We start from the raw sequence: 20,513 nt of genomic DNA, 5'->3' as shown, positions 1-20,513 counted from the left end.
ACACTAAATGGGAGACTTTTAAGAATATTTTAAAGGAAATCTGTCATCAAAATCACCCGCACTAAACCTGTTACACAGGCTTGTAGTGCGGGTGATCCTGATTAAAACGCTCCTTACCTGGTTAAAAATGGTTGAGCGCTTCTTAAGATATCTATATTTTTAGTTTTCTGTTATTCCCTGGCTTGGGACTCAGTGGGAGGTGTTATCATCTGGGATTCGGCCACATGTCATTATAGCTGGGCGGAGCTGCCGCCCGGCTCATGAATATTCATGAACTTATCCTCGTAGTCTAACTCCTTTTTCTAGGTCTGGTGGGGAGGGCCGCGAGGATAAGTTCATGAATATTCATGAGCCGGGTGGCAGCTTCGCCCAGCTAGAATGACGTGTGGCCGAGTCCCAGATGATAACACCTCCCACTGAGTCCCAAGCCAGGGAATAACAGAAAACTAAAATTATAGATATCTTAAGAAGCGCTCAACCATTTTTAACCAGGTAAGGAGTGTTTTAATCAGGATCACCCGCACTACAAGCCTGTGTAACAGGTTTAGTGCGGGTGATTTTGATGACAGATTTCCTTTAAAATCTCACTGTAAGATGTATATACCTTATGAGAATAAAAGGGTCAGGAATAAAAAAAAAATTATGTGGATGAATAAAAATGTTAAGGGGGCAATATATGACAAAAAGAAAGCATTTAAATGACTAAAACAGGACGGCAGTGAAGAAGCATCAAAAAGCTATAGAGAAATATGTAAATTATGTTAAAAAAAAACAGATAAAAGCCGCAAAAATAGAGACAGAAAGACTCATTGCCAAAGAGAGTAAAACTACCGTATATACTCAAGTATAAGCCGAGTTTTTCAGCACGATTTTTCGTGCTGAAAACACCCCCCTCGGCTTATACTCGAGTGAACTCTCCACCCGCAGTGGTCTTCAACCTGTGGACCTCCAGAGGTTTCAAAACTACAACTCCCAGCAAGCCCGGGCAGCCATCGGCTGTCCGGGCTTGCTGGGAGTTGTAGTTTTGAAACCTCCGGAGGTCCGCAGGTTGAAGACCACTGCGGCCTTCGACATCATCCAGCCCCCTCTCACCCCCTTTAGTTCTGTACAGTACTCACCTCCGCTCGGCGCTGGTCCGGTGCCGCAGGACTGTCCGGAGAGGAGGTGGTCTGGTGGGATAGTGGTTCCGGGCTGCTATCTTCACCGGGGAGGCCTCTTCTAAGCGCTTCGGGCCCGGCCCCAGAATAGTCACGTTGCCTTGACAACGGCAAATGTGGTGCCAATATTTAACCAGTTAAAGGAGAACTCGAGAACATAAAAATTGTCCCCCACAGTACCGGCAGTAAAAAAAATAAAGATGTACATACCTTCCTCTGCTCCCCCGGGGCATCCGGTAACCGACTCCGGTCTCCGCCGCAATCCACTTCCTGGTTGCCGGTGGTCGGTTGAATCAGCCAATCACCAGCTGCAGTGCAGTCCGACTCAGCCGGTGATAGGCTGAGCGGCAGTGTGACGTTTTCGGCCCTGGCCGCAGGTGCCGGTGTAGTGAAGAGTTTTGTGTCCTGAAGTGTTTTCACACTGCCGCTAAGCCTATCACCGGCCGAGTTGGACTGTGCTACGGCTGGTGATTGGCTGATTCATCTGACCACCAGCAACCAGGAAGTGGATCGCGGCGGAGACCGGAGCCGGTTACCGGAGGGCCTGGGGGAGCAGAGGAAGGTATGTACATCTTTTTTTTTTTTTTACTGCCGGCAGTAAAGGCGACAATTTTTATATTCCGGAGTTCTCCTTTAAGGAGCCAAGGCATACGGGTGCATACGGGTACGTTCTGACACCATGGTACTTAAGGACCCAGGTTGTGGAATTTCGGTCCCCGTGGAGGGGAATTTCGGTCCCCGTCGTGTGCCGGGTGGGGACCGGCCCAGGGTGACTGCTGATATCGATCAGCAGGCACCCCGCGTAAATGCCCAGGGGGGTCATAAGACCCCCCCATGTCGGAGATCGCCACACATCGCAATTCACACCGGCAATTTGCCGTGATTCCGGGTCACACGGGTCTACAGTGACCCAGTGACCCGGAAAATAAGGGGGATCGGAGTTGTCCTTGAACGCATAGGAGTGAGGTGGCAGGGGTGCCACCTCTCCTAGCCCTGCTATGGGTCGTCTAGAAGCGACGACCAATAGCAGATCGGGGCAGGGGGTTAACTTTCGGTTTCCCCGTTCTGCCCACTTACAGTAGGCTGGGCAGAACTGGGAAACCAACAGGAACCGGCGCCGAAATCCACTAACCCATCGGCGGCGGCAGCAGGCGGTGATCGGTGGCGGTGATCGGCGGCAGAAGAGGACGGTGATGCGGCTCCCGGGATCCTACGGAAGCCGGTTAGTTGCCTAGCAACATCTGGAGGACTACAGTTTGAGACCACTATACAGTGGTCTCTAAATTGTAGCACTCCAGATGTTGCAAAACTGCAACTGCCAGCATGCCCAAACAGCAAACAGCTGTCTCAGCATGCTGGGAGTTGTAGTTGCGTACCTCCAGCTGTTGCATAACTACATCTCCCAGCATGCCCTTCGGCGATCAGTACATGCTGGGAGTTGTAGTTTTGCAACAGCTGGAGGCTCACTGGATGGAACATACTGAGTTAGGTAACAGAACCTAACTGAAGGTTTTCCAACCAGTGTGCCTCCAGCTGTTGCAAAAGTACAACTCTTAGCATGCATGGTCTGTCAGTACATGCTGGGAGTTGTAGTTTTGAAACAGCTGCAGGTTTGCCCCCCAGGTGAATGTACAGGGTACATTCACACGGGCAGGTTTACAGCGGGCGGGGGGTTTACAGTGAGTTTCCTGCTTCAAGTCTGAGCTGCGGCAGAAACTCAACGTAACCCGCCAGTGCAAATGTACCCTAAAAACACTACATTACACTAACACATAATAAAGAGTAAAACACTACATATACACCCCTTACACTGTCCCCCCCCCAATAAAATTGAAAAACATATCGTACAGCAGTGTTTCCAAAACGGAGCCTCCAGCTGTTGCAAACCAACAACTCCCAGCATTTACGGACAGCCACTGACTTCGAGGCATGCTGGGAGTTTAGCAACAGCTGGAGGCACCCTGTTCGGGAATCACTGGCATAAAATACCCCATGTAAACCAATAGTATATGGCCATAGACAAACAAGGTACTAACCAGTGTTCAGCGCCAAATAATACTAAGATACCTATCAAGATGCACCAAACTGACACAATATATAATGAATAAGTATAAATCTTTATTGTTACCAAATAGAATAAAACATGATAAAAATCAGCAGCAGTCAGACAGAAAGACTCAAGACAAAAAATCAAGTATTGTCCAATAAGTACATAGGATAACTTAAAGATATGAACATATAATATTCAGTACAAGGTGGACTAAAATAGAACCACACTACATATGTATAATAATACACCTATAAAAATCTCAGTAAACCCAGTGCACTAATGTAAACAAGAAGGACATATACAAAAGCATAGCATGTAAAGTGTCATTTGACTAGTGCTATTGGCAGTATAAATACAGGGAGACAAGGATGTTTACCATACAAGTCTGAGAGGAAAGAAACCACCTCAATAAGAGTTGGAACATTGGTTGTCCCTGCAACAGAAATAATCACATGGGACTGTCCATGCAACTAGCCATCTGACACCCAGCTATACTTACAACGGTCAGGAGCCTACCCCTACGTCGTTTCGCTCACTCGCTTCCCCTATGTCCACCCCTATGCAATCCTTAATTTAGTCCACAAATGCGCATGGCGCTTTCTCACTTCGGAGCCCTGTCGTATTTCAAGGAAACAGTTTAGGGCCACATATGGGGAATTTTCGTACTCGGGAGAAATTGCACTACACATTTTGGGGGGCTTTTTCTCCTTTTACCCCTTATGAAAAGGAAGAGTTGGGGGTTACACCAGCCTGTTAGTGTAAAAACCTAAAAATGTTACACTAACATGCTGGTGTTGCCCTATACTTTTTATTTTCACAAGCAGTAAAAGGAAAAAAAATTTGTAACGCAATTTCTCCTGAGTACGGAAATACCCCATATGTGGGCATAAAATTCTCTGCGGACGCACAACAAGGCTCAGGAGTGAGAGCGCACGATGTACATTTGAGGCCTAAATTGGTGATTTGTACAGGGGTGGCTGATTTTACAGCGGTTCTGACATAAACGCAAAAAAAAAAAATACCCACATGTGACCCGATTTTGGAAACTACACCCCTCACGGAACGTAACAAGGGGTATACTGAGTCTTAACACCCCACAGGTGTTTGACGAATTTTCGTTACATTTGGATGGGAAAATGAAAAAAAAAATTTCACTAAAATGCTGTTACCCAAAATTTTTCATTTTCACAAGGAAAATTGGAAAAAAGCCCCCAAAAATTTGTAACCCCATTTCTTTTCAGTAAGATCATACCCTATATTTGGATGTAAAGTGCTCTGCGGGTGCACTACAATGCTCAGAAGAGAAGGAGCTACATTGGGCTTTTGAAGAGAAAATTTTTCCGGAATTGAAGGCCACGTGTGTTACAAAGCCCCCATAGTGCCAAAACAATGGACCCCCCACATGTGACCCCATTTTGGAAACTAGACCCCTCACGTAATGTAATAATGGGTACAGTTAGCATTTATGCCCCACAGGTGTCTGACAGATTTTTGGAACAGTGGTCCGTGAAAATGAAAAATTAAATTTTTCATTTGCACAGCCCACTGTTCCAAAGATCTGTCAAACGCCAGTGGGGTGTAAATGTCCACTGCACCCCTTATTACATTCTATGAGGGGTGTAGTTTCCAAAATGGGGTCACATGTGGGGGGTCCACTGTTCTGGCACCCAGGGGGGGCTTTGTAAATGCACATGGCCCCTGACTTCCATTCCAAACAAATTCTCTCTCCAAAAGCTCAATGGCGCTCCTCCTCTTCTGAGCATTGTAGTGCGCCAGCAGAGCACTTGACGTCCACACATGGGGTATTTTCATACTCAGAAGAAATGGGGTTACTAATTTTGGGGGACATTTTCTCCTATTACCCCTTGTAAAAATGTAAAATTTGGGGAAGAAACAGCATTTTAGTGAAAAAATTTTTTTTTTTCATTTACACATTCAACTTTAACAAAAAGTCGTGAAACACCTGTGAGGTGTTAAGGCTCACTCTACTCCTTATTACATTCCTTGAGGGGTGTTGTTTCCAAAATAGTATGCCATGTGTTTTTTTTTTTTTTTTTTGCTGTTTTGGCACCATAGGGGATTCCTAAATGCACACCAAAAACCATTTCAGCAAAATTTGCTTTCCAAAAGCCAAATGTGACTCCTTCTCTTCTGAGCATTGAAGCTCGCCCGCAGAGCAATTTATGTCCTAACATGGGGTATTTCCATACTCAGAAGAGATCGGGTTACAAATTTTGGGGGGCATTTTCTCCCATTACTTTTTGTAAAAATTGTAAATTTTGGAAAAAAGAATGCATTTTGGTGATCACATTTTTTTTTTTCATTTACACATCCAATTTTAACAAAAAGTCGGCAAACACCTGTGGGGTGTTAAGGCTCACTGGACCCCTTGTTACGTGCTTTGAGGGGTGTAGTTTCCAAAATGGTATGCCATGTGGGGGGTTTTCTGCTGTTCTGGCACCATAGGGGCTTTGCGAAATGCACCCCAAAAACCATTTCAGCAAAATACACTCTCCAAAATCCCATTGTTGCTCCTTCCCTTCTGAGCCCTCTACTGCGCCCACCGAACACTTGACATACAGATATGAGGTATTTCCTTACTCTAGAGAAATTGGGTTACAAATTTTGGGGGACTTTTTCTCCTATTTCTCTACAAGAACATGCGAGTGTAAAAAATGAAGATTTTGAATTCTCTCCTTCACTTTGCTGCTATTCCTGTGAAACACCTAAAGGGTTAACACACTTACTGAAAGTCCTTTTGAATACTTTGAGGGGTGCAGTTTTTATAATGGGGTCATTTGTGGAGTATTTCTAATATGAAGGCCCTTCAAATCCACTTCAAAACTGAACTGGTCCCTGAAAAATTCCGATTTTGCTAATTTTGTGAAAAATTTGAAAATTGCTGTTGAACTTTGAAGCCCTCTGATGTTTTCCAAAAGTAAAAACATGTCAACTTTATGATGCAAACATAAATATATTGTATATGTGAATCAATATATAATTTATTTGGAATATAATTTTTCCTTATAAGCAGAGAGCTGCAAAATGCAAAATTTCATTTTTTTCACAAAATTTTAGAATTTTTCACCAAGAAATGATGCAAGTATCAACAAAATGTTGCCACTAACATAAAGTAGAATATGTCACAAAAAAAACAATCTTGGAATCAGAATGAAAGGTAAAAGCATCCCAGAGTTATTAATGCTTAAATTGACAGTGGTCAGATGTGCAAAAATGGCCGGGTCCCACTATGAAAATTGGCTGGGTCCATAAAGGGGTACTCCGGTGCTTACACATCTTATAAGATGCCTGATCACAGGAGTCCGGCAGCTGGGGATGCCCAGGACCATGCACGGGGCACCCCGTTTGTAATCAGTCCCCGGAGCGTGTTCGCTCCGGGTGTGATTACCGGCGACCGCAGGGCCGGCGGCGTGTGACATCACGCCTCCGCCCCTGTTTGACGTCACGCTCCGCCCCTCAATGCAAGCCTACGGGAGGGGGAGTGATAGCTATCACGCCCCCTCCCGTAAGCTTACATTGAGGGGCGGAGCGTGACGTCACACGGGGCGGAGGCATGACGTCACACGCCGCCGGCCGTGCGGTCGACCGTAATCAGACCCGGAGCGAACACGCTCCGGGGACTGATTACAAACGGGGTGCCCCGTGCATGATCCCGGGCGTCCTCAGCTGCTGGACTCCCGCGATCAGGTATCTTATCCCCTATCCTTTGGATAGGGGATAAGATGCGTAAGCACCAGAGTACCCCTTTTAGGGATTAAAAAGGGGGTCAAAAGATGACCCCGGGAATTATAGGCCTGTTAGTTTAACCTCGGTTGTATGTAAATTGTTTGAGGGTTTTCTAAGAGATGCTATTTTGGAGCATCTTGTCAGCATCAATTTATGAGGGATCAGCTTTTATGAGGAGGTCAGCTCCAGACTGGACCAGGGGGAATCGCTGGATGTCGTATATCTGGATTTTTCCAAAGCATTTCATATGGTGCATAAAAGATTGGTACATAAAATGAGAAGGATTGGGCTGGGGAAGAATGTGTGTAAGTGGGTAAGTAACTGGCTCAGTGATAGGAAACAGAGGGTGGTTATTAATGGTACTTATTCTGATTTGGGTGACTGTTACCATTGGGGTACCACAGGGGTCAGTCTTGGGTCCTGTTCTATTTAATATATTCATTATAGACCTTGTAGTGGGGTTGAATAGTAAAGTAGCATTCTTTGCAGATGATACTAAACTCTGTAAAGCGGTAAACACTATAGAGGACAGTGCACTGTTACAAATGGATCTGGATAGGTTGGAGGTTTGGGCTGAGAAGTGGCAGATGAGGCTCAACACTGATAAATGTAAGGTAATGCACATATGAAGAAAAATCCGTGCTGGGATTATGTATTAAATGGGAGAACACTTGGAACGACTGACATGGAAAAGGATTTAGGAGTCTTAGTTAACAGTAAACTTAGCTGTAGTGACCAGTGTCGGGCAGCTGCTGCCAAGGCAAATAAAATAATGGGGTGCATCAATAGGGGCATAGATGCCCACGACAAGGAAATAATTCTACCGCTGTACAAATCCCTAGTCAGACCACACATGGAACAATGGTTCAAAGACAGGCAACCAGGGTAATACAGGGAATGGAAGGACTACAGTACCCAGAAAGATGATCAGAATTGGGGTTATTTAGTTTAGAAGAAAGAAGGCTTAGGGGCGACCTAATTACTATGTATAAATATATCAGGGGACCGCACAGAGATCTCTCCCATGATCTATTTATACCCAGGACTGTATTCCTAACAAGGGGGCATCCTCTAAATCTTGAGGAAAGAGGGTTTCTGCACCAGCACAGACAGGAGTTCTTTACTGTAAGAGCAGTGAGACTATGGTATTCTATATCAGAGGGGGTGGTCATGGTGAACTCTGTAAAAGATTTCAAAAGGGGTCTGGATGCATTTTTGGATAGTAATAACATTGCTGGTTATGTATACTAGATTTTATAGGGACAGAACATTGATCCAGGGATTTATTCTGACTGCCATATATGGAGTTGGGAAGGAATTTTTACCTCTAGTATGAGGGTTTTTTGCCTTCCTCTGGATCAACTCAGTAGGGACTCGTTAGGGATATAGGTTGAACTTCGTGGACCCTGGACTTTTTTCAAACTTATGAACTATGTTACTATGTTACAAAGGAACTCCATTCCATTCAAATGCTGTGAAGTTGACTGCTGGAAGAAACGTTTGCCTGAAAGAAAGTTGGGGTCTTCTTGGGCGCTCACTGATGGTGACGGGGAGTAACCGGGGGCATCGTGTTATAAAATAACAAAGGGATTTTATTCACAGACAACGCGATTCGGAACTTCAAGCCCCCTTTTTTAAGTCCATCTAAAATGAAAAATTGTGCATGTAGAAAATGTTTTTACCTTGAAAACTGCATGGAAACAATTACATAAAAGAGATTTATTATGACCTGCACTAAGTTGTATTCCTATAGTTAGGGCTCCTAGCAAACAGCTGGGTAAATTACATAAATGTAAATGTATACACGTCAATAGTTGTTAAGTGGTTAACCACCTAAAATTATTAATGCCGTACTTGTTCTTGGTCCAGACCACAAGTGGTGGCACTATAAATAGCAACAACATTTATTAAAGAGTCCTACTCATTGGCTGGTCAGGCCTGTGACATCATGTCCCTGGTCCTGCAAGCCCATGACAGCAAGCAAACCATTACTTATTTATATATTTTTAGGACCAACAGATTTGTTTATCCTGTAGAAAGGGTACTGTTTTGTTTTCAATATTAGAAAAAGATGCCCTTAACACCTTAACAACACAGGGTGTACATGTGCACCCTGTTTGCAGTCTGCGTGTAAGAAGCTCAGTTCTGACCTAAGCGCACTTAATACCTGGTAAGTAACGGCTAATATCAGCAGCAGCAGTGGGTTAAAATGGCAGCCAGAGGGCTTCAGCTTACCTATTGGTACAGAGACTGTATGGGATGGCAGGAAATGGCATGTATTGGCGACGTGATGAAGATCCGAAGATGAATATTTATGAAGGGGGCATATTGCATACCTGCAATGTTTAATCTTGTGTGAATTTCACATGATAATTTCAACAACTGTCTTGGCTTGTGCGCTAACTGCATGAAACTTGCACATGAATCTCATTTTCTGCATGTTTCCATTGAAATGTCCTATTATGGTTGGAAACATCTTATGAAGGTTTTTTTTTGTGCATGCATCTCAATGGACTTCTATGGCTTGCAAATTTTGAACAAGTGCTATGATGACTAATGTCCCTCAATAAGTACCAGCCATACAATATGAGGGATATTCAGATAAGACTAGCCCACCAAAGTACTGTAGGATCCTCTGGTGGGCTGAGGCTCCCAATCTATATATATATAGGATCTTAAAGATCCAGCAAAAGACAACCACATTTGGGTCTGACTTTGGAGTTAATCCCTGTGCCACTATGGGCTATGTCTTGGGAGATTACTATGCACATTTACTGTGTATATATAGAGGATGAAAACTAAGAATTACTTGGTGCATCCTGGGAGCCCCTGTCCAATGCTGGCGGGCCCTCAGAATCATTTCCTCTAGTGGAAAAAAAGAATTGATTCCGCCAGTGGAGATAGGTTTATAATAGATGATCTTCAATAATATTATGCATTTATTTCTACTAAACAATTCAGGAAAATGTTCTTAAATAATATTTTCAATAGAAAACATTATTTCTATAGCAAAATTGAAATAGTACACAGCAATAAAATAAAATAAATGGTCAATATTGCATCAACATCATCATTAGAATCACATAGATTTTATTTATTTTAATGAAAGGGGATGACAGAAAAGTACATTCTTAAACATTTACTGAAAAGAAGTCTATGAAAAGTTCTGATTTAAAAAAAAAAGATTCTGTCTCACATAATAACACACACATACAGTCTTATTTAGCTGGTATAATAGTTTTTAGCTATAAAAATAGTCCAAAGCTTGCAAAGAGGTTCTCAGAACTAAAGTACGTAGAAGAGTATTTCTAGTGAACATCAATAGTGGAATTTACTCCACACATGCACGTCCAGAAGGTAGAAGACTTATTGGCAGGTGTTGGTATGGGGTGGTGTGAGGATACTCTGCTAGGAATATGCAGATAAAATGTGCAGTCCTGCAGTGAACTTTATGATTGATGTTCTTGGACAGTGAAGGAGGATAGGCAAAGTAATTTATAAAGGTTGGGATAGTGTAACACCATGCGGCTGAACGTAGACAGGTTCCTGTTTAGTCCCTTACAGCAGACAGCTGTCAGACTGTTTGGCTTTACTATCTAAGTACTAAGAACAGGTTATGTCAACTAGCAAATGACACTTGTGTTCCACCTCTATGTTTAAAATTCAGTAAACATAGCAAATCCCTCTTGCCTGTGACAGGTTAAGACAGCAGTACATACAGTAAACTACAGTTGTGGCCAACATTATCCGCACCCCAACATACCATGTGAAATATTTTCCTAAAATAAGGTGTTTAGTAGTGTTGCTCGCGAATATTCGCAATTCGAATATTATTCGCGAATATCGCATATTCGCGAATTCGCGAATTTCGCGAATATAGCGCTATATATTCGTAATTACGAATATTCGTTTTTTTTTTTTACATTTTTTTTTTCTTCACAGTACACATCACAGTGATCACCCCTCTCTGCTTCCAGCTTGTGTGGTGTAAAGAAGGCTCTAATACTACTGTGTGAGACTGGCGTGCGAAAATTCGCATGCGAATTTTTTATATACTAATTTTCACATATGTTAATTTTCGCGTACGTGAATATTCGCATATGCGAAAATAAAACGAGAATATAACGAATATGCGAATATTCGCGAATATATGACGACTATTCGTCCATATATTCGTGAATATTCGCGAATTCGAATATGGCCTATGCCGCTCAACACTAGTGTTTAGGGAATTTGCTTAGATATACAGATTATAAACTCATATGGGGACATTTCTCATCGTTGCTTTGGTAAGCGAGTTCTGTAGGCATTTTTTTCTTGCTTTTGGTTTTGCTTATGTGTGGCCTATTTATTATACTATCACAGGGGGTTGAAAAATTTGGCTTACATAAGCAAAAAACAATAAATCGCTTTTGAATACCATTTATATAGCACACATAAGCAAAATACCATAAATGACTTCAGAACAACACTGTAACACTACCTCCTCTCCTCAGTGACTTTTCTGCTCTAAAATCACAGTTATGAAAAAAAATGTGGGAAACAAAAAAAAATTTTAACCCCTTTATTTTTGCACTTTTGTTTTTTTTCTCCTCATCTTCTAAAAATCATAACGCTTTCAATTTTCCACCTTACATATAAGGCAAACAAAAAAAAATTTGTTCGACAAAATTGGGGGGAAAAAAATGCCATTTTGTAACTTTTAGGACCTTCAGTTTCTACTCAGTGCACTTTTCTGTAAAATGACATTCTATGTATTCTGTAGGTCCATACAATTGAAATTATATCCAACTTAGGCTTCTTTCACACTGCCGTTGTGACATGGCAGTGTGATGTCCATCGGGGAACCCGGGGAGAATAGCAGGAGGAAAGATACGTCATATAACGTTTTTTTTTAACTCCCGCTACTCCCGTCAAAAAACAAGATTGCTCAACAGACCCCATAATAGTAAATGGCACCTGTTGTTTCCTGTTGAGTCCGGTCAAAAATAACGTCCGTTAAGGCACACAAAAAAAGTGCCTGTCGGACGTTTGTGGCAGTGTGAAAGGGGCCTTATATAGGTTTGATTTTGTTTTGCTTTTTTCAAAAAATTATAACTATTTATATGAAAATTAGCATGTTTAAAATTGTCCTCTTCTGACCCCTCTTTTTTATTTTCCTGTATACGGGGATGTGTGAGGGCTCATTTTTTTCATCACGGGAGTTGTAGTTTAGCAACAGCTGGACGCACCCAATTTCTAAACTACAACTCCCATCATAACAACAGCTGGAGGCATCCCATTCCTTAACTAAAACTCCTGTCACGGAAGTTGTAGTTTAGCAACAGCTGGAGGCCCCCCATTCATAAACTACAACTCCTGTCCTGGAAGTTGTAGTTTAGCAACAGCTGGAGGCACCCCAATTCTAAACTAAAACTCCCATCAGGGAAGTTGTAGTTTAGCAACAGCTGGAGGCACCAGCTGCTCCACAGACACCCACCCGCTAGCTGCTACAAGACTACAACTCCCAGCATGCCCTAACAGTGAGGAAATGCTGGGAGTTGTAGTTGCAACGGCTGGTAGTTGCTGGCGGTTGGGCGGGGAGCGGACCTCCCCCCGCCAATTGCCAACACGCCCCCTGCCAATTGCCAACACGCCCCCTGCCAATTGCCAACACGCCCCCTGCCAATTGCCAACACGCCCCCTGCCAATTGCCAACACCCCCCCTGCCAATTGCCAACACCCCCCCTGCCAATTGCGAACACCCCCCCTGCAAATTGCCAACACCCCCCATGTCAATTGCCAACACCTCCCCTGCCAATTGCCAAAGCCCCCACTCCGGCTGCTCTCCTCCCGTGTGTGTAACGTCTCCCTCACCGCCGCCTATCTTTGCCTTGCTGCAGCAATGAGGTGTACTGACTTATGTGAGATACTGTACAATATATGTTATTCAGTACCATATAGGTGTGGTCACAGTATACTTTTAAAGGGAATGTGTCATCGGAAATTAACCACTGCCTGTTTTGTAGAAAAAACATTTTAGTAGTCACAGGAATGATTACAGTGGAAGTTGACACCAGCAGATAGTTAAGACTGGATCCAGTCATTCTCAATAAGTGATCGTCCCAGCTCACCACCTCCCTTGCCTGCATAATGGCCTGTGCAGAGGTTAGAATACATGAATAGAATAAGGCTGACCACACAATAATAATCTACAAAAAAAAAATGAAATAAAAAAAATTACAATCATGAAAAAAAAAAAAACAGATAAGAAAAAAACGTTTCAGTATCTGGCTCTAATACATTCACTTTAAACCCTAAGCAGCATCTGCCATACAAATATGGCAAAAGGCATGGGGACATGTGACACTGTTTTACAAAGCTGACAATTTGCTAAAGTGTAGCCTGAACACAATAAACATTACATAATAAAACATACATCATGAAAGGTATTATTTCACCCTATACAGTGGTAAAGTTAATTCTTTTAGCATGAACTCATCTCCATTGCTTAGCCCATAATACTGTACAACTTGGGCCTGCTTTTTTTTTTATGACAAATTACAAGTTTCAGTCAGTCTCTTATTATTGTTACTATGACACAATCATACAATGTAATCTGCTGCTTAAATGGTTCATATTACCAGAAACGTGCTATTTTCACATGACACAATTAAAGAGGTTATCCAGGAATAGAAAAACACAGCTACTTTCTTTCAAAAACCACTCCCTGTCTGTTTCCAGGTTGGGTGTGGTTCTGCAGCTCAGTTCCATTGAAGAGAATGGAGCCAAGTTGTAAAACCATACACAACCTGGAGGCAGACTGGAAGCAGTTTTTGAAAGAAATTAGCTGTGTTTTTCTATTCCTGGATAACTCCTTTAACTATTATTAGGACACTTTATGTAAGATACATGACAATAGTGTCAAAATGTCGGCCATACCTTTTGACAATACCTCTCCACAGCTTTGCACCTGCAAAATTAAAGTATAAAGCAGAAGTCAGAAATGATGTCATATTAAAAGAAAAAAAAACAGCTGAATATCTCTTTATAGCCTAGGTGGGCTAAATGGAGATCTACTTAGTAGATCTGACAAGTCTTGGGTGGATCACAGCTGACCTATTAGTGTAGGCACTACAGTCCACAGGGTGAATTTATCAAGGGTGGGGTAGTTGTACAATTTTTCTACCTTCAATTTGTGTGGTGGTAATGTGTATGTGCACCAAATTTAATAAATATTGCAGGCATGGTCACCTGCTGTTCCAATACATCAAATAATCAACATTTCCATATTGATACTCATTTCTATTTTGTCAAATAACTCTAAAAGAGACTTTATATTTGTGTTTCAAATTTTTTGAGAGACAGCAAAAAACATACAAACAAAAAAACTTTCTGGATTTTTTGATGCCATTTATTGTGTGGCTTAAAGAAGACCTGTGGCCAAGCCCTTACTATCATAGCTTAAATACCTTAGGGAGTCCTGATCAAACATCTTTTTACAGTTCTTTTATATTCCTTTCCGTTCCTGAGATATGTGAATTTTTAATACAAATAGTTTTTATATTTTATATAAGTTTTTTAACACAAGTAGAAATAACATAAATCTGAAAATAATGTGTATGTTATATGGTAGTTTAGATGATCACAGTAATTACATAACATTATAACATGATAGCCTCTCTTATGTGAGTTTTTAGTTTTTCTGACAACTCAGGAAATCAGTCGGATAGGCGTGAACTTACTTTAATAATGGGAGTGATGGATAGGATTATACCGTCAGGGGGTGTGAATGTTTTACAAAGAGGGGCATGTATGCTTTGTACATGCCCCCGGACTGTATAATTTCGCTTATCATCTGCTATCACTATCATTATAATTAAGTTCACGTCCATTTGACTGATTCTCTGGACTGTCAGACAAACAATGAACCCATATATCTCAGAAACAAAAGGGCATATCAAGAAACTGTAAACAGGTGTGTAATCGGGCACTTTAATACATTTTAAGGGTTCTTCCGGCCATAGACATCTTATCCCCTATCCCAAGGATAGGGGATAAGATGTCTGATTGCAGGGGTCGTCACACCACCTACCATAGACATGAATGGAGGGAGCGCGGCGTGACGTCATGTCTACAATCCCATAAACCAGCGTTTCCGAGACTGGAGCAGGATCTGGCAGAATGCTGGGAGCTGCATGATGGGACCCCCGCAATCTCCCCCCCTATCCTTGGGATAAAGCAATAACTCACTACCTTTCTCAGTCTATACTTACCCCTATATTACAAGTTTTGTCAACAGAGGAGGTGCAAGGATTTTTGTCTACACATTTTGGTGCCCCCCCTAAAAAAAAAAAAATCACGGATGAGAGGTTGCAGCGTAGCGTTAGTAGGAAGCACCTGGGGCTATGCAGAATATTGTGCATCCCAGGGACATAGCTAGAAACCACAGGGCCCCAGTGCTAACTATTGCCTTGGGCCCCCCTACCACCTCTATGCAAGGCCTGGACTGGGACCACCAAAAATAGGCCCAGCATTTTAGAATAAGCAGCCAATTTGGGGTCCGACTGCTGGGACACCCACCAATCACCTCGGTTCAAGTGGCTCTCCAGCTGTTGCAAAGCTACAAGTCCCATCATGTCTGGAGAGTATCAGGCATTATGGGAGTTGTAGTTTTGCAACAGCTGGAGAGCCACAGATCGGGATACATTGTCACCCATCATCACTGCAGAACTTAAAAGTGAATACAGGTCTGCTAAGAACAATCAGGAGAATACACAATGATATCAGTGACTTGAGTAATGTCCTCTCTTTTGTCTGTCCTTTTCTTCCTCATCTGATCCAGAGGCCAGGACTTCTTCCAGCTAAATCTTCCCTGCATCATTGGTTCCTCACATCCTCATCCTTTATGAAGACAATAATCATTATAACCCTGCCAAATAATGTGCCCCCTGGATAATACTGCCATGTATTGCACCCACTGAATATATTACTGCCACACACTGTACCCTCTAAATATAATGCCGCCAAACACTGTGCCCAAAATGATTTTGTCACACATTGTTTCTTCTTGAGCTTAATCCCACCCCTGCACTGTCCTCTTCAGACCCCTGTGTCCTCCTCCTCCAGGCTCCTCTGCCTGCCTCCTCCTCCTCCATGTAAATGCATGATAGATGTGTTATCTATGATATGTATACACATCTATCATACACATTTATCGTACACATATCTATCATACACACACATCCATCACAAATACGTCTATCATACTTACACACATCCATCATACATATACACATCTGTCATACATACATACACACACATCTATCATGCATACATACACACATCTATCATACATATACATACACATTTTCATACATACACATCATACATATACACACCCATTATTATACATATACACTAGGGATGCACTGAAGCACGTTTTGATGAATCTCCCCCTTATATGTTCTTATGTTCTTTTCTGACCCCTATAACTTTCTTATTTTTTCATATACGGTGTTGTATAGGGGCAAATTTTTTGCGCTGTGATCTGTATTTTTTATCTGTATCATTTTTATTTTGATGGAACTTTTTGCATGACTTTTTTTTATTTTCTGCTACATAAAGTGAACAAAAAGCAGGAATTCTGGCTGTTGGTATATTTTTACATTATGCCATTGACTGTGCGGTTTTATTAACATTATATTTTAAAGGGGTACTCCGCCCCTAGACATCTTATCCCCTATCCAAAGGATAGGGGATAAGATGTCAGATCGCCGCGGTCCCGTTTCTGGGGAGCCCCGGGATCCCCGCTGCGGCACCATGCTATCATTACAGCACAGAGCGAGTTCGCTCTGTGCGTAATGACGGGCGATATGGGGGACGGAGCAGCGTGATCATGGCGCCGCCCCTCGTGACATCACGGCCCGTCCCCTTAATGCAAGTCTATGGGAGGGGGCGTGACGACCGCCACGCCCCCTTCCATAGACTTGTATTGAAAGGGGCGGGCCGTGACATCACGAGGGGCAGAGCCGTGACGTAATGATGCTCCGGCCCCTGTACTGCCCATCATTACGTGCAGAGCGAACTCGCAGAGCCGTGACGTAATGATGCTCCGGCCCTGTACTGCCAATCATTACGTGCAGAGCGAACAGAGCGATCCCAGGGGTCCCCAGCAGCGGGACCGCGGCGATCTGACATCTTATCCCCTATCCTTTGGATAGGGGATAAGATGTCTAGGGGCGGAATACCCCTTTAATAGTTTGGACATTTATGCAAATATGTTTATTTTTGTTAACTTTATTTTATTTAAAAAGGGAGGGGCTGATTTAAACTTTTATTCAGGGGAGGGGCTTTTTCACATTTATTGCCTTTTTATTTTTATACAAATTTATTTTCACAATATTTTTTTGTCCCCGTAGGGCAGTGTTTTCCACAGTGTGCCTCCAGTTGCAAAACTACAACTCACAGCATGCCCAGACAGCTAAGGGCTGTAGGGCATGCTGGGAGGTATAGTTTCTTAACAGCCGGAGTCACACAGATTAAATTTTGTACTTCTAGATACTGATCAATGCTATGCTATGCTATAGGAGCCTATAGCACAGCACTGATCAGTGTTATTGGCGCTCCATTACCACAGGCTGCTAAGGCCTGCCTAATAGGAGTGCCGATCAGATAGGACGGAGGAAGGGGGGGATGTACTGCCGACTTCCCGATGTACTGTACAGAACTGGGACACATGGTAGAAGAAGACAGTGATGCGCCCTAAGCCAGTGACATGCCGGTGTGCAGTTCTGCACCTCACTGGAGTCTATACAAGTTGGAAGCCATGCCCATATTTAGGCCACGCCCATCGAAATTATCGGCAGGAAATTCCCTTAGCTGAAAAGGCCGAAAGGGGCATTTTTGGCCGATAATTTTCGGCAGATGAAATTTCAGTGAATTCCTAGCATACACATCTATCATCATAGACATGCACACACATCATACATACATACATATACACCCCCCCCCCTCTTATCTTTGTTCTCTTCATTACCCCCGCACCCCATTCTTGGTCTTCTCGATCACATTTCCCCTCCCTTCTCAGTTCACTGCTGCACCCTATTCTTGGTATCCTCGATCGCAGCCGTACCCCCCCGTCAGTTCACTCACCGGTGTGAGGCGGCATGAGCAATGCTGCTCCTGCCACTGCTTCTGCACAGGGGACTTCTGCCGGAGATTGTGCGGGGACGGAGGAAGGGACAGGTCAGGTGATTAGAGCAGACACACGTCCCTGCGCGGGACACGTCTACTCCCATCAGCCCCTGGCCTGTTTCCTGTTTCAGTGCAGTTCTGAGTGGCAATGCGTACTCATTTCACCTTCTTGAGGGGGTACTGCAAGTGATCCGAATCCCCTGCCAGTGGCTGAGGATACTGGTTTTTCCGTTACCCCCTCCCTCACACACACACCACCGCCAGCACCCTAAGGCAGCTGCCTTAGCAGCCTTAGGCTAGAACCGGCCCTGTTTGTCAGTCACAGACAAAACAGGTGCCCATATATTATACAGCTTTCTTCACTGAGATCTATGGGAGCTTACTTGGCTCTTTTTATAATTCCCATAGACTTATAGAAGAGAGTCATATATACAGACTTAACCCACAGAGACTACAAATCCCAGCTTGCCCTAAAAAGTATTGTTCAAGCTGTATCACACAAAAGGCAGCTACCGTTCTAGGGCTAGTTATATTCTAGATCCCAGCTCATTCTAAACAAAGTAGATATATACTAGCAGCATTTTATATATTCTTATTGTTTTATGATTGTATTTTATACAAATTATTATGTGTATTGATTGTGAGTCACAAGGGCCCTGTGACTACAATGCCTAGTTAACCAATATCTTAATAAATGTATTTATATTGCATCTATTTATGTTACTTATTTGCACAGAATAACATCCAATTTACTCACTATATACCATTACCTATATACCTGGTTCCTAATATCACAATTTATTTTTACACTTATTTTTCTCCACTCATTTCACTCGTATAACCTAGAGGACTGTGATATGTTTTGTTTTCTCACTTTGTCTATACACTCATGGGGTGTGGGAGTTCATCTCAGTAACCTCGGTTATATTTAGATTAAGTGAGCTGCACCCACCCCATACCTACCTTTCCACATTTTGTTGTGTTGCGGCCTTTGCTGAAATAAAATATAAACCAAGTTTCCTCTCATCATTCTGCACTCAATACCCCATAATGACAATGTGAAAACAGAATGTTAGAAATCTTTGCTTATTTATTGAAAAGGAAAAACTAAAATATTGCATTCCCTGTCTTCCTAATCAGCAGCACAAGTGGGGTGTTTCTGCCCCTGTGAAGCTGGCAGGACAGTGGAATTTTTAAGTAATTAAAATAAATTACAATCCCTATATAAGGCCCCCTCCTTAGGGCCATGTTGATTTTTTTTTCTGTCTTGTGCAGACAGCAGGACGGCGCAGGCTCTTTCCATGCATGGAATACTTCCCTTGTTAGGGTTGGTGGTCTAGTGTGGAACTGGGGTGAGTCCTGATAACTGTATGAGTCTGTTGCTACATCTCCTTTCATTTATTCTGCTCAAGATTGTGTTTGCAAAGTAGCAAGCCTTCTCTCCTGGATGCACTACTGCACTTTATCTTAACTCAAGCCGTGCTGGTTTTTCCTGTACCACTTCTTGGGAGCTGTTTGGACCTTTAAAAGGAGTGCATACTCAGATCTTACTATAGCACCTTATGCTTTCTGCATTGGACTGCTGTTTTACCTTGTAGCCTCACTTATTGAACAGACATACAGTTGACCACTATATCAGGACTTTCATCCCAGTATCCCTGTGTATATACATGTATTTTCTCCATTATTTTTGTGATCCCTCATATATGTTTTTAATGTTTTTTGTATGCTAATAAAGATTTAATGATTAATTCTATACTTACCTTGTTTCTTTTTTTTTTTTTTTGGTGCACAACTGTAGGTGTATACATTGTATTTTATAATTAACCTTCATTACATGTACTAATTATCGGAGCCTAAATAGGAGAAGGGTCCCATAGGTTAACTTTCATGGCAAAGGTAGAGGAGGAAAGTACCAGGGCTCTTCCAGATCTCAATCCAATCCAATCAGAAACGTGGTGGTGGACGCGGCCGTGGTAAAGATCGCAAATCCGAGCTATGACTCTTCTCAAAGTCCCACTAATGTTTCCCCTCTCCCTTTCCTTCCAAAATTTCAGGTAGAGAAGTTATCTACCAATCCCCCTCGTTTAAGTTTATTTCTAACAACTTTGATGCAAGAAATCCAGGATCCTTGGGTTCTAGATGTTGTCCAGTCGGGGAACAAGATAGATTTAATTTTCCCTCCGCCAAGGAAATTTGTTTTGACCAAGCTACTTACTCAGCCAAAACAGTCTATTCTAGAGGACTCTGTTCTCCAGCATGCTGCACTAGAAGATGTTCCCCCCCGATCTGAGGGGATTGGGAGTCTACTCCCCAATCTTTCTAGTGCCGAAACCATCGATCATAGATCTTCACTTCCTAAACCGTTTTATAAGGAAAAGAAG

General features: G+C 42.7%; 1 protein-coding gene across 2 annotated transcripts in view; it reads right to left on the bottom strand.

The window, feature by feature from the left end:
• The window catches only part of RETREG1 (reticulophagy regulator 1), a 173,222-nt gene that overhangs the window by 110,078 nt on the left and 42,631 nt on the right, over positions 1-20,513 (bottom strand). For both annotated transcript variants that reach the window (XM_056520939.1, XM_056520940.1), the window contains exon 3: positions 13,876-13,906. In XM_056520939.1, the coding sequence (XP_056376914.1) occupies positions 13,876-13,906 (31 nt within the window). The remainder of the gene's footprint in view (positions 1-13,875; positions 13,907-20,513) is intronic.

Source organism: Hyla sarda, chromosome 5 (assembly GCF_029499605.1).
Source record: "Hyla sarda isolate aHylSar1 chromosome 5, aHylSar1.hap1, whole genome shotgun sequence".
NCBI lineage: Eukaryota > Metazoa > Chordata > Amphibia > Anura > Hylidae > Hyla > Hyla sarda.
Note: the sequence above shows the minus strand (reverse complement) of the source record. Positions and strands in the feature narration are given on the sequence as shown.